The sequence below is a fragment of the Coenobita brevimanus genome, chromosome 33 (genome assembly GCF_032717465.1).
Source record: "Coenobita brevimanus isolate Jiangsu-jjx chromosome 33, ASM3271746v2, whole genome shotgun sequence".
NCBI classification, from domain to species: domain Eukaryota; kingdom Metazoa; phylum Arthropoda; class Malacostraca; order Decapoda; family Coenobitidae; genus Coenobita; species Coenobita brevimanus.
The window spans coordinates 1,944,190-1,959,247 of record NC_136986.1 but is presented as its reverse complement, the minus strand read 5'-3'; the positions used below and the strand labels follow the sequence as shown (position 1 = coordinate 1,959,247).

Sequence of the window (15,058 nt, the reverse complement as noted above, 5' to 3'; positions counted from 1 at the left end):
GATATTATTAAACATTAGTGGGTACTCCTGTGGAAGATTTTATCGGGTTGATAGGTGTAAGAACTGAGTCTTTGATGCATTAAAATCAACAAGATTATTTTTACCCCAGTCAGAGATACGAGCCAAGTCAGACATTAGGTGTGTCATAGCCTTATCCCTTGTTTGTTGAAGTAACTGCTGAGATGCATATTGCGGGAACCGAATGGAAAGGTGGAGGGTGGAATCATCAGTGTATGAGTGGATAGGGTTAGATGTATAGCTTAGAAGTTCATTGATGAATAAAAGGAAGAGAGTTGGTGATAGGACAGAGCCCTGAGGATCACCACTGTTGATAGATCTAGGAGAAGAACAATGCCCTTCTACAACAGCAGCTATAGAACGACCAGAAAGGAAGCTGTAGATGAAGGCATAGATAGAAGGATAGAAACCATAAGAGGGCAATTTGGAAATTAAAGATTTATGCCAGACTTTGTCGTAAGCCTTTGAGATGTCAAGCGCAATGGCAAAGCTTTCGTCAAAGTCTCAAGAGGAGGATGACCAGGAGTCTGAAAGGTAGGTGAGAAGATTGCCAGTGGAGCGTCCCTGACGGAACCCATACTGACGGTCAGAAAGAAGGTTATGATAGGAAAGAGGTTTAAAATTATTCTCTTAAGAATTGACTCAAAAACATTTGAGATACAGGATGTTAAAGCAGCTGGACGATAGTTAGAGGGTTGGGAATGGTCACTCTTCTTTGGAATTGGCTGAATGAGAGCAAAATTCCTGCAAGAAGGAAAGTTACATGTTGATAGACAAGTATATATATATATATATATATATATATATATATATATATATATATATATATACAGTAACCCCTCCAATATCCGGATCAATAGAGCCATCGGTAGGTTCGGATATTGGTTTTGTCCGGATATTGGGCCCCAGCTTATGGACTTGTACTTACGGACCCTAACACAGAGAAACACCTATACAACTCCCTCCGGACATGCATAGCACCTATTTAACACCCAAATCACACCAATAAGGCACATAAATGACTGAAATAAATGCAATAGACACATAAAATGTGGGTTTAGAAGTATGTTCATACATTAATAAACATTCTGGTACTTATGGATTCTAACCTAACCGAACCTAACCGAACTCTGAAAAACACATTCCTACTGCACATGCATGAGGTAAGTTTAGTATGGAAAGAAATACAGTATGACACTTTCTGGTAAGTACAGTATGGGAAAAAATACAATATGAAACATTCTGGTAAATATAGTATGGGAAATAGTACAACATGAAACATTTTGGCTACTTACAGCAAGTCCCTGGCCACCTCGATGAATAACCGCCTCCTCTCGGACTCTGACAGTAAGAACGATTTCCTGAAGCACTTGCACTACACTCTTCCTGAAGTCTTGCACTGAACTTAGTCAATAACACACAGAAGTCCGTTCTTTTCACAGTGTTCACTGTAGTCCAAATAATGTTCCATTAAATTTAAGTGTTGCACATTAACTTTTCCCAAGTTTTTTTAAGTTTCCAAAGCCAAAACAAAGAAGGTTAGTTACGTTAAATTTCTTTTCTACTTAGTCTTTTCTCCCAACTTGAAAACCTTAACACAACACACCGTTTTTTTCACTGCACAACACTCAAAATTCCCGTGTGGTCTAGTGGAGAAGTTCTTGCTGTTTATTCACTGTCAGAGCCCGAGAGTATCACTGGCAGGCGTCCAAGGGGTGCATCGGTGGGTAGTGGTGATGGCGTACCGACTACAGAAGACTCTGAAGACACCCGCAAACTCACGTCGAGCGGTGACTCCACTGTAGCTGATGTGCTGGGCTGTGGCTCGGAGCATGAGGGCCTGTCTTGGGGAGGCAACGGAGTGGAACCAGGGCTTGGCACAGCGGGGGTCACGGGCCTGAAAAAACTGTCAATCGTTGACTGACGCAAGGACCAACGATTCTGACGATTGATGATGCGCTGCCGGAAAGCACGCACTTCCTCCACGAGTCCCAAGGGCCCCATCTCCCTGTCGCAGTCCGGGTGTTCCAGGTAGTCTAGGACGAACTCTAGATGTTCCCGGAGTGCGCTCAGCTTGGGGATGGCTGGAGTAGTGTCCTGCTGGGCGGAGTCTGCATCATCATCGCCTTCGTCGTCGGAATCTTCAAGTTCGGGACTGACACCAGCAACCGAAGACGCGATCTCGATATCAGACAACGTCTGATACCCAGGATCGCCCTTGTCGTCGTCCAACCACTCACGAACATCGTCCACATCAACATCGTCGCCGTGCGTACGTAGCCGTGCATGGAAGTCATCCACGTCAAACCCTAGGAAATCGTACTCCACATCTGTTCCGAGAAGCAGACGAGACCAACCATTTTCAAGAGTTTTCACAGGGACTTCCTTCCATGCACTAGCCCAGTTGTACAGCGCAGACTTGATGTTGTAGCGGTGAAGGTTTTCCAAAGTCCGCTGTTCGAGTGTCACGTCCTTCCCTGCGCTCGTCCTCGTCCTTGAGAACCACCATCACCTCGTCCAGGAACTTCCGACGGTACAGGCGCTTTGTTGCCACGATCACTCCTTGGTCCATTGGTTGAATGAGAGCAGTCGTATTAGGTGGCAGAAACATGCACCTAATACGGCCATTCTCAGCAACCAAGTCCTTGTCGCACGGGTGGGCAGGTGCATTGTCGAGGAGAAGGAGAGCCTTACCTGGTCGCGAGGAATTCCCAGTGTCTTCGTCTGGTAATGTATGACCTCCTTGACGAAGTGATGGTGAAACCAGTCTTTGAAAATCACAGCTGTGAACCATGCTTTCAAAGAATGGTACCATACGACAGGAAGGACATCCATCACCCCACGAAGGCACCGAGGCTGCTTTGCACGGCCAACAATAACGGGCTTAAGCCGGTGCATGCCGTTAGCATTGGCACAACACAAAGCAGATATCCGTTCCTTAGAAAGCTTGCGGCCAAGTACACGCTTCTCCGTCTCATCGGCGAGAGTGTTCGTTGGCACCGAGCGATAGAATAGGCCAGTTTCGTCAGCGTTATAGACTTGACCGAGAGTGAGGCCCTCCCTGTCGATCAAGCCTTTCACCTTGTGCCGAAACTCGTCCACTCCATCCTCGTTAGCGTCCAATGCTTCGCCATGTGCTTTACGGTTAGTAAGGCCATGTCGCAACTTGAACGCGAAGAGCCAATCCTCGGATGCCTTGAAGTCTAGGGCGTCGTGAAGCCTTGCAAACTTCTCAGCAGCAGCCTTCAGCTCCGTTCCACGTACCATCACACCAGCTGCACGTTGCTGTCGATACCAAATCAACGTGGAGCGGTCGATCTCTGCATACTTGGGGTAAACATAACCTTCCTCTCCACGTTGCGTTTGCTTCTCGACGAGAAGTCAGCCGTGTACTGCATGAGCTTGTCTCGGGAACGCTTGATATCAAACAAAGTCGACCGGGCCAGGTTGAACTCGCGGAGAATGCAAGAGGAAGACCAACCCGCATCAACCTTCTCCAATATCTCCCGTTTCTTCTCCAGAGTCAACACCACTCTCTTCCTTTTCTCAGGAGGCAGGGCCATCATCACACACACTAAGAGTAGGGCAGAGAGCAGCAGGAGGCCTTGCAGCAAGTACGGCACCACCACAAAAGCGAGCACGTGGGCAGCCATGGCGAAGAGCGTAGGTCTTGTCGCGGTGAGAGACAGGCGGGAAGTGGGGAGGATGCAGCGGCGCTCTATCAGACGTCGGAGGAATGACGAACCAAAACAATGCTCTCACGCGGCGCGCGCGGCAAGTTCAAATTACGGACGGCAAAAAATCGATTTTTTTTCCAATTTTTTTGGATTTTCGGACCATTTTGGGAATGTTTGATCCCAGGACGATAAGGTTCGGTTAGTGGAGATGTTCGGATATTGGGCGTCCGGATATTAGAGTGATTACTGTATATATATTTGTATATGTACAAACGAGTATAAATACTGGTATATAGATATGTATATATAAACTGTATATTAAGTGTCCAACTCTGGACAAAGGCTTCACAGCCTGTTCCCAAGGTCAAGTAGTCCTCCTGCATACCATACACCTCCACAATTGGTAAGATTTGGCTTAGTTTTCAGAAGTCAAAATGTTGTGTGTTTACTAGTTGTCTGATGACTGAGTGTTACATACTCTTCTTTTAGGGAAGCTCAGAAGTCATGTGCTGTATGTTGTTTTCTATTATTTGGCCATTGGCAAAGACATTACTCACTTTTAAGTAATAATGTATCTTAATGGCATTTTAGAATATAAATTTTTAGTACAGTAATCACTTTATAGCTTGTAAAAATGAACATTCAAATTAAAAAAAGATCTGAGGTACTCTGATATTTCAGTCTACAGTACTGTACTTTAATGTTATTATGTATAATTCTGTAAAGTACCAGCATTAGTAATGCAGATATTCCTTTCATATTAGCTAAACAAAATTAGAATTGCAAGCAGTGACGGAATATGACACTAAATTTCTTAAAATCTGAGAAAAGCAGCAATAATAGAGTTATGTATACAGTACAGTATTGTTTAATCATACCAGTATACTATATGGTACATTATACCGAAGATTAAAAGAAAAATAGGAAGAAAGAAAAGAAACAAAAAGCAATTGATTTTCAGATAAAAATTTAACTTCAGCTGTTGAGATCTCTTGTACCATCGAAAGTAAACATGCCATTAATGGAACATTGCTAGTGTGGGTTCTGTGTGTACATGTGGTCAGTCTACCGCCTGACTCACTGGTTCGTCCTTGTCAGGTGAAACACCTTTACAGAAGTCTACTGTCTAGGTATTGTTTTCATGTTGTGTTACATTCTAGCCACAGTGGCATCATAATATGATATAAATTTCCCTGTTTTAGTTGAATTATTTTGACATTCAAGACAATGAACAGAGTATGGGTTACAGCCATATTTTTAAAAAATAAACATCATCGCAGCCTTAGTTCACACTTAAAAAGGTGAGGAAATAAGGGCTAGAAGATTTTTAAGGGTCTAGGGTCATTGGATAAAGCAAAAATATATTTATTATTCATCATTACTGAGCTGATCCTGATACAATTCTGATTAGTGGATAACTTTCCCATCCAATGTGGAAACCAGCATTACTCGACTTTTACTTGCCGACTTACGGCACGAAGGGAGAAGTTAGGGAAAACATAGGGAGGTTGAGGAGATGTAGGGAGAGGTTGGGGATATGCAGAGAGAAGTTCAGGGAAACGTAGGGAGAGGTTGAGGAAATCATAGGAGAAGTTGGAGAAATGTAGGGAGAGGCTGGGAAAATGTAGAATGAAGTTCAGGGAAATCTAAGAAGTTCAGGAGAGAAGCTCATAATTCCCTTTCCTCATCAGGGAAATGTAGGGAGAGGTTGAGGAAATCATAGGAGAAGTTGGAGAAATATAGGGAGAGGCTGGGAAAATGTAGAATGAAGTTCAGGGAAATCTAAGAAGTTCAGGAGAGAAGCTCATAATTCCCTTTCCTCATTCATCATTTCCTTTTTTCTTTAGGCTCCAGACCTGATGGGTGGGGAGCACAGTGTGGTGGTGAGGGATAAGACCTATGGTGACTCCAATATCCTCACCCTCACCTACACCCTGTCTGTCACCTCTGTCTCACCTACTACAGGTCAGAGAGGGAGGGGGTTGGGGAATGTGCTTGTAAAATTATGGCACTTTGTGTGGGAGGAAATAAGTTTCTGTGTGAAAGAAGGTGTATTTTTGTGGGAGAGAGTGAGTTTAGTTTTTATTTATTTTTATTATTATTGTCATCATTTATTTTTGTTATTATTGAGAGAGAGAGAGATGGTATGTTTATGTGTTTGGGGATGTGTGAGTGAAAATATTTGCATGTAGGTAAGGATGAATGTGTATGAGAGAATATGTATATTGATTGACATGCATGTGTGGACCAAGTACTTGAGAGAAAATATATTAATGTAGATGATGAATGTGTGTGAGAGTGCATTGATGAACATGTATCTGTGGACCAAGTATGAATCTGTATAAAAATGTGGTTAGAATGTAAGGAGAAAGGGTAACTGCAGTAGCTTGGATTACCTATGTTATGTAGCATATTTCTTAAAGTCTCGACTACACAACAAAAATTCAACAGCTCTGTCAAAGAAGAAGTCTCCCACTAGTCCACCAAACCATTATGCTGTATACTCAAAGTGTTGCTTATAATGCAAAAATGTGTAGCTGCTGAATTTGAGTAGGCTGTGTTTAAGTGGAACAAAAAGTGTGGGGTAGATGTATTTTTATGTAAATACAAGTGTGAACATGAAGAAACACCCTGTCTCATTTTCATAACCTACTTTCAAAGCAGTTTCTTACACTCCCTCTATTTTTACTCAGAATCCTACAAACTCCTCATCCACTCATTTCTTTCTCTCATTACACTCTTCATCTCATTACTCTTCTCAACATACAGTTGTTTCTTCCACTTCTCCACATCCACAACCCCATTACTTCCATCAGAACATTTGTTTTGGTTTTGATACTTCCAGGAGGTTTTGGAGGTGCAGAAGTTACCATCACTGGTACTGGCTATGATCCTGCTGGCACCTCCACTGTCACTGTCTGTGGCTTCCCCTGCAGCTCCATCACCTCCGCATCATCTTCACAGATCCTGTGTATTGCTTCACCAATTGATGCAAGTAAGGACATTGGAGAAGTTGAAGAGAAAGTATTGCAAATTTGATAGTGAGGAAAAATGTACTTGTTTGTAAGCTGTATGAGTTGAAAAGTCAGTGTTTGAATGTTGTTTTTGTTGTTGTGCTTGTTAGGAGAACTGAAGGAAGAGTGATGTGAATTTGCTTTTGGGGACCTGCTTGTTGATTTAAGGCTACACAAGATCTGATTATTGTTGTTACAGAGCTGAGGGAAAGGTTGTGAAACTGATTTGGGGGGATTGGCTGCTGTATTAAGTGAAAACGAAAGCTGACTTTCGGAAATACAGGAAGGTTGTCCATCATATACAATATACTATAGAATAAGTCAAAAGAATGGCTTCTGAAAGAATTTAGTTTTAGAATTTAAGCAGTCAGTCAGAGGCTTTTTAAGTTGAAAGGGCAGTTCTGGTACCCTTGGATGAAAACAGAGATAGAGAGAGAAACAGAGAAAGAGGATAGAAGGATGGGTAAGAGGAAGGAAAACAATAAAGATGGGAGTGAGGAAAAGAGGATAAAAGGATGGGAGGAAAATAAGAAGGATAGAAGGGAGAGAGAAAAGAAAAACTAGAAAGAAAGGAAAGGAAAAATAAGAGAAACGAGGGAGTATCATCTGTAACTGAAGAAATAAAAGAATAAACTGCTTTAACTCTACTTCTCCCTGTGGCCAGATGGAAGCAGCACCATTGCTTGTGATGTTGCGGTAACAAACCCAGATGGCGCCAACACAACACTCTCCTCCGGCTTCACTTATGACGCCTCCCTCTCCACCTCTGTTACCTCCATCATCCCCAAGAGAGGTGGCACTGCAGGAGGCACCACCATCACTATTACAGGCACTGGATTTGCGTGAGTAAGAATATTCATGGATGAGTGTCTAAGAAAGTGAGTTATGGAAATTGATGAGGTCAGGGAGCTGGCAAAGACTGAGTTGGTTGAATGAATTCAGTACATAGAAGCATATGACTAAAGGTTTGGGCAGCTACCTTTTTTGTAACTTGATAAACAGTGGATTGACTACCTGGCAAGTAATGTAAGGTGAATGTATGTAGAAAACTACCAGAATATGTGCAGGAAGTAATTCATTTGAGGTAGCTTCAACTAGGATTCCAGGGGCTTGGATGTTGTATTATTGGATGCTTGGCTGGTTCCACTGGTCATGATGTATAAGGACCACTCCAAGCTGTTCTCCATGTTTTCTGTAAGTCTAAGTAACTGCCATGAAAACATTAAGCCTTTATTATGATCATAACCCCTTTTTACCATTCCAAGTCTCCTCCTCCCAATTATTTCATGACTATTTCACACATCATCTAAGTACCATGAATATAGTACCCTAAGTCACCCTGCAGTCATTTTAGTCAACCACTTGAAGCCATTTTCCCTTAGGTACCGGTACAAAGAAGTGATGACTCAGTTCCTAGTACCTTTCACTCAGAAAGTGATATCTGGCAACTTCCACAGCCTAGTTATATTTCCTATATTGCACACCGGAAAGAGCAGTACAGTATTTAGGTAAACAGCACCAAATAGCAATATATAAGTGTTGTTACCATGTATACCTCACATTACGCGAGAGGAAACCACAATACAGTATACTAATATTGAGGCTCAAACTGTACGAAAGAATATGAAACACACAGCCTATTGCTCAATGGCTTCAGGGTTAAAACGCAGAGAAACTCTCGTAATGCTTGTTTTGCATCCTAAATCAACAAGACTGAGGGGAAAATATTAGATAAAATGAAATCTATTGTTAAAAGTAATATCCAAATCACAAGTGTCATCAGATCACAAAAAAATATCTAAAACTATATTCCTATCCACATTTAAATCTCTATGCAGGATGAAATTCAGGCAGGAAAACAGAGCCATAAGTGCAAAACCATGAGCACTGTGAGCAAACAGTGGAGTAACAAAAGGCAACAAAGAAGGCTAGCCACTGAATTTAGTGAAAACATGAAATTACTGGAGAATGACTATACCCTGTTACCTTAACCTGAGATTATTGTCCTTTTGCAGCTTCTCATGTAGTCCAATGGAGGAAAGACAATACTATGGCACCACAGTATTTCCAAGGCACTTCTTCAGACTAGTTTCATAATTTAATATTTATATGTTTTTATAAGTCCGCATTCAAGATGGAGATACGGCAACTTTAGGCCAAGTAAAAAGGGAAGCTATTTCTGCTGACAAAGAAATTTCAACATGTAACAGAGTCTATAGGGCAGTCTTATGAAAGAAGGTGGAAAGGGTGCAGGTCAAAAGCAGAAGTGACAATGAAGAGAACTAAAGAATAAGGGGGGGAGGGGGTTAGTGACAACAAAGGACAGAGTGACACACTCCCCCTCACTGTGTGATCATTACTGACATATGGGAGGTAGGCTGGGCCGCTGGTGCTTGGGTGTGACTGAGAATGTGCTAGATATTGCGTACTATTTAATTAATGTTATTAATCTAAAATACCAAAGATGAATGTTAAGTTACATTTTCACAAGATCAAATAACTTTTATTTCTTCAACGCCATCAGTTAAGTTTGGAGAACAGGCTAGTTATGGAAAACATTAAAGAAAGGTTGTCAGATTCAGGGAGTTTTGTCCAAAACTTAAAGAAAGTGAATCATCACTTGGTAGGGTGATTGTACTTCCATATTTCATCCAAGTGGTCACAGGTAAAACACCAAAGCATCACAGTTGCCTCAACCCACTGCTTCAAGTTAACCATCCTTACAAATTCCGTGGTTCTGCCATTGCAGGAAGGGGAGAGGGAACTGTCCTTCCAGGCCACCTTCCTTCATGTATTATTTGTAGTATACCCAGAGACCAGGCAGGAAGAGAATGATAAAGTTTAAGGTAACCAATCCCCCTCTGCCACTCTAAGCTATCCTCCTTCAAATTCAAGCCCTCTTCTCTCCTGTGCAAGCTACCATCCCTCCACTCCAACCCATATTCTCTCCACTCCAACCCACCTTCCATCCAGTCCAGTCACATTCCTTCAAATCCAGCCACCCTCTCTCCATATCATCACCTTTCCTCATGGTCTTTTTTTTTTCCCCAGGTCAAGTGGGAACAGTGTGAAGATTGGAGGGTCAGTGTGCATGGTAAAGACAGAGAGCAACACCACCATCACATGCACCACAGAGGCTCACCAGGGGCCCGGTCGGTTCCCAGTGCGTGTTTCTGTACCTTCTAAAGGAATTGCCACCACAGTAAGTGCTTTTCCAGGACATATGTTCGTGTTGGCTGAGGAAGTTCACTCGCGCGTTTTCCTTTGTGATTTATTGTGCATATGTGACCTTGATATTCTAGTTCCTGTAGTTCATGCCCTTTAGATAGCAAAACAGATGATAAAAATAATTTGCAAGTGAATAATAATGACCTGAAGTAGGAATATACTGGCTGAGAATAAGTGCCTGTAGGCCCCTTGAAATCACAAAAATACAGACACACACAGCACACCTGAAGTCCCTGTATTAGTAACTGTGAAGTATAAAGAGCTTGTATGATGTGTACATGTGACTGTGGTGTTAAATTTACTTCAGATAAGAAATTGACAGGTAGTAGTAGTAGTTGTTCCCTAGGCAGTCTGGCCGAACAGCCCCAAGTCCCTTAGGAAGGCCATGGCTGAGACCGGCTTTCCCACAGAGCTCTTAAAGAGTGCATGTTGTGTTGTTGGCGTAGGTGATTGTGTGCAATGCAGTCTTCCACAATGTGTTTAATAGTATGGGGTGCTGTGTTGCATCCTGGACAGGCATCAGCGACAGAGTCATCCAGCCTCTTCTGGTAGCGTAAGAGGGCTGGATGGTGCCCACATCTCAGCCTGGCCAGGTGGACCCTGTCCTCACGGGGAAGTTAGGATTCAGAAGGGTGGATGTCAGGAGCCGTGCATGCAGCTGTGTGTTGTCTTTAAGTGACTGAATGGACCGGCGAGTGATTTGAGTGTGGATGTGCTTCTGGAAGCTGGTCTGAGGTGGGCGAGGGGGGAGAGATGACAGTATTTGTGTATGATATCGTGTGCTGAGTGTTGTTTTGATGTTCCTTGGTGTGGGTGGATGTGCCGCCATGTACTGTAGTGGATGTTGTGGGTTTGTGGAGGCTGCAGCAAGGAACTGGGTGCCTCTCATGTCTAGGTGATCCTTGACTTTGAGGACTTTGGTTTCTTGATGTAGGTGGTTTGTGGGTGTAATAGCTGTGAAGCCTGTGATTATTTTTAGGGCCTTGTTCCGTATGGTCTGTAGAGTGTTGTAGTGTGTTTTGGTGAGGTTAGAAGCCCAGGCAGGGCTTGCATAATTCATCACTGAACATAAGTATTGTTTGTATAATGTGGTGGTGGTTTCTTTGTTGTGTCCGAATGTTGTATGGGCAAGTGACTTCAAAGCGTTGAGTCTTGGTGTTATTTTATTTTTAATGTTTGTGATGTGTTGTTTAAATGACATTGATGTATTGTATGTTACACCAAGGATTTTTTTTTTTTGGGGGGGAGGGGGGGTGGTAGGGGAGTGTTGTTTATGGTGAGGTGTGGGATGTGACTGTGTTCTACTGTCCAGTTTGTGAGAAGGGTCACTGTAGATTTGGCTGGGGCTATTTTGAGCCTGTTTGTGGTGAACCATTCGTGTAGTGTGTTGAGGTAAGGTTGAATGATGTGTGCAGCTGTGTTTGCGTTTTGGTGCGTACATGTAAGTGTTATATCATCTGCATAGGAAGCTATGTGTATCTGTGGTGTGCAGGGTGTGGGTACATCGTGCATGTATAGGTTAAAGAGTGTAGGGGACAAAACAGATCCTTGGGGGACGCCGTTTGTGAAGTTTCTGATGTTAGAAGACTGACCGGCAAATGTTACGTGTGCACATCTGCCTGCTAAGTAGTTTGCCAGCCATATTTTTGTGTTATTGTGCATGTTTGTGGTGAGTATTTTGTTTGTGAGGTTGTGGTGGGGGATGGCATCAAAAGCTTTGCTAATGTCTAGTGTGACTAGGATTGTTCTGTGTGGTGGCCTAGCTGAATTTATGCCATCGAAAACTCTCTGTGTAAGGTCTGTAAGAAGGGTGTTTGTGGAGTGTAATGGCCTAAAGCCATGTTGTGACTGGGCTAGGGGAATGTGAGGTGTGACTAGTTGTAGTATCAGTCGTTCAGTGACTTTAGAGGGGGTGCAGAGGAGTGTGATGGGGCGATGTGAGGAGGGTAACGTGGGGTCTTTGTTGGGTTTAGGGATGGTGATGATATTGCCATGCTTCCAGATGTTGGGTATTATGTTGTGTGAGTAGCTGTAGTTTGATATGTTGGTGAGTGCTTGTATGCCTTGTGGTCCTAGGTGTTTAAGGCGAATGTTGCTTATGTTGTCTGGTCCACAGGCAGATGAGTGCTTGAGGTTGTTAATGATGTGCTTCGTCTGGTTGTAAGTGAAAGGTGCATAGTCTGGGTCTGTGGGGAACTGTCTCTTACGTCTGATGATATGTCGGTCTTCCGGATGGGGGGTTAGATGGCTGACTTATGAGAAGTGATTGATGAGAGTGTTTGCTTGTTGTTTGTTTGAGGGTATGGTGTCTGTTGTTGTGATGGCAGCGTGTGTTTGTGTGGTGTTGCTGTTGGAAAGTGTGATGCTGTTTAGTGTTTTGTAGAGTTTGCTGATGTTTGTTTTGTGGTCAAGTGTTTGGAGGTAATTTTTCCAGTTTAGTGTTTGCTGTTCTGATATTTTATTGTTTATTTGAGTGTTGAGTTCTTGTATTTGTTGTACGATATCTTGTGTATGGGGTGTTGGGGAGTGTCGCAGTGTGTCCCGTTGTCTGATGAGGCCTTGAATTTCTGGTGTGAAGTTGGGGTTGTGTCTCTTTCTGTTGCCTCTTGGGATGTGTCTTTTGTCTGCGTTTTGTATAATTGTATTGAAAGTGTGCACAGCAGTGTTGATGTTTGTGATGGGTGTACTGTTTACTGTTTCAAAATGTTGTTCTGTTTCAGTTACAAAGGTCTTCCAGTTGGCTGTCTTATAATTAGTGTATGTGTGTCTGTGGCTAGCTGGGGTGATTCTGGTTTTGGTAGTGATGATGATTGGGAGGTGATCCGAACCTAGGGTTTTGACCACTCTCCATGATGTAGTGGGGGCGAGGTTTGGGGAGCAGAAGGTGATGTCTGGAGATGATGGGAGGAAGAGGGCTTGGTGTGGGATATGGGTATGTTGGTCTAGATTGTTTAGTATGAAAAGATGGTCTGTCTAGGATTGTAGTACCAGCCCTCTGTCTGTGTCAGGGTTGTTGACATGCCAGGCCAATGACTTGGCGTTGAAATCACCACCCAGGATGATGTTGGGTATGTTAGTGATGTGGTGTATCTGTGGTGAGTAATTGTGTGGTACTGTGGGCGACGATTGGGGGGGAATGTATGTGTTAGCGATTGTTATGTGTGATTTGTTACCAGTGCGTATTTTGATTGATTGTATTTCTGTTGTGGTGTCATGTGGGGGGAGAAGTGACTTTGTGTGTGCACTGGTATCTGCAAAGTTGATGGATTTGTGTACCAGGGTGATGAGTCCACCGCCACCGCCGTCGGCCCAGTCTTGTCGAATGGTGGTGAAGTTATGAAATGTTGGTGTTTTCTGTGCTCTGAGTAGTTTTGTTTCTTGTAAGATGGCAATGTGTATGTTCTGTTGCTTGATGAATTGTGTGAGTTCTTGTTTTTTGGTGTTTATGCCATCTATGTTTAATTGAAGGATGTTTATGTTGTGTGTGCGATGTGTGTTGGCTGCTGCAGCACGGGGGGGAGGTGGTGTGGGTGGAGGGGAAGGGGTAGGAGGAGGTTGTGATGGAGGTAAGGGTTGAGGTTGATTCGGATGGGTTGGAATGGGAGGAGTTGGGGGACTGGATGGTGTGGGAAGGATCGGTGGGTTTGGCTGTGGAGGTGTGAAGGAAGTAGGAGTAGGATTGGAAGGGGGGTTGATGGGTGGGGGGAAGGAGCATAAGGAGCAGGTCCAGGTGTTTGTGTAATGTTTTTTGGATGCAAGTGTTGTGCAGGTGTAATGGGTCCAGTTCTTGCAAGAGTTGCACTGAACTGAACCCTTTGTCTGTCGGCTCGATGTGATAGGTTTTGAGCACGTTGGACATATGTATTTGTTGGTGGGTCCTGGATTGCTCTCAATGTCCCCGGCTAGAAGAAGTTGTCAAGAAATGACAGCCGAGGAGTCATTTCTCGGTGTAGAAAAAACGGTGTTGTTGTGTGTGTTGTGTTGGAGATGTGTTACTTGCCCGGGCGACCGAAGCCACTCCCAGGTACTCGAGCCCCGTGAGGGGCCGGGGGGGGGGGTTGCGGTGGTTTGGCCCCCATGCTCTCCTCCTCTTCTCTTCGACAGCCTCTGGGGGGTGGACCCACGACGAAGACGCCACATGAGGGGCCCCACACGCCCAAAATATGCTTCTGAGTAGCAGACACTCAGACAGATGGAAATATCATGAACTCTGAATCCATTCCCATTTATAATTACATACATCAGTCCTCTTTTCACATCCTCCTAACAGGATGAGAATGGCATCTTCTTCTACATTGATCGGTGGAGTTCTGTATACACATGGGGGGGAGGGGCACCCCCCTCCATTGGCCAGCTGGTGGTTATAGAGAAAGATCAGACTATCCTTCTTGACCAGTCCACTGAAGTTCTGAAGTTGTTGCTGATTAAAGGTAAGGGCACAGTTTTGTAGTTTAGGGGACTATTTGAATAAAGGAGGTAGTTTTGATTTTTGGCTGTGCATGTGCTGAAGATGGAATGATAAATAGTTGGATGTCTTGAACTTGTGGCATTAAAGAGGCAAATGGCTTTCAGTGTGTTATAGTGGAATGGATGAAAGGGTATAGTGAAGTGGTATAAATATATAAATATTTGGACAGCAGGAATATAGACTGGGAAGGAGTGTATGAAAGTGCTGAATGATCATCTTGGTTCTGATGATGTTTACTATGTATCTGAGCCAAGGATTTTGATGCCAAAGATAATCATAACAGTCCTCTTATATTCCCTGGATGACTCATTTATCATTCAAGGCATTCTGAAGAACAGCAACAAACTTTCATTGCTTGTGCCCTATGGATAGAGATTTGCACTCTGAACCTCTTCTTGACAGGAAGTAAGAATGATACAAAAATTGTCTTAAAGATGCCTGCTGAAGGGTGCTTCTTTATCGTAGAACAGAGCAATCACTGTACAGTACATCTCTGTAGGTCTCAGAAGATGCTGTGCCATTGATACTGTGGGTTACTCAAGTGCCATCAGTGCCAGGGTTTTGGTTACACATCTGGAAAGTGTACAAGAAATAAACAGTGATGATCCCAAATGTGTTTTTTGTGCTGGAGCCAATGGATCTAAATATTGTTG

At 43.4% G+C, this 15,058-nt stretch overlaps 1 protein-coding gene across 1 annotated transcript in view; it reads left to right on the top strand.

The window, feature by feature from the left end:
• LOC145395711 (fibrocystin-L-like) overlaps positions 1 to 15,058 on the top strand; it is a 304,791-nt gene that overhangs the window by 107,654 nt on the left and 182,079 nt on the right. The window contains exons 44-49 of the mRNA XM_080269252.1: positions 5,543 to 5,660; positions 6,541 to 6,690; positions 7,374 to 7,551; positions 9,761 to 9,911; positions 11,880 to 11,888; positions 14,214 to 14,367. Of these exons, the coding sequence (XP_080125378.1) occupies positions 5,543 to 5,660; positions 6,541 to 6,690; positions 7,374 to 7,551; positions 9,761 to 9,911; positions 11,880 to 11,888; positions 14,214 to 14,367 (760 nt within the window). The remainder of the gene's footprint in view (positions 1 to 5,542; positions 5,661 to 6,540; positions 6,691 to 7,373; positions 7,552 to 9,760; positions 9,912 to 11,879; positions 11,889 to 14,213; positions 14,368 to 15,058) is intronic.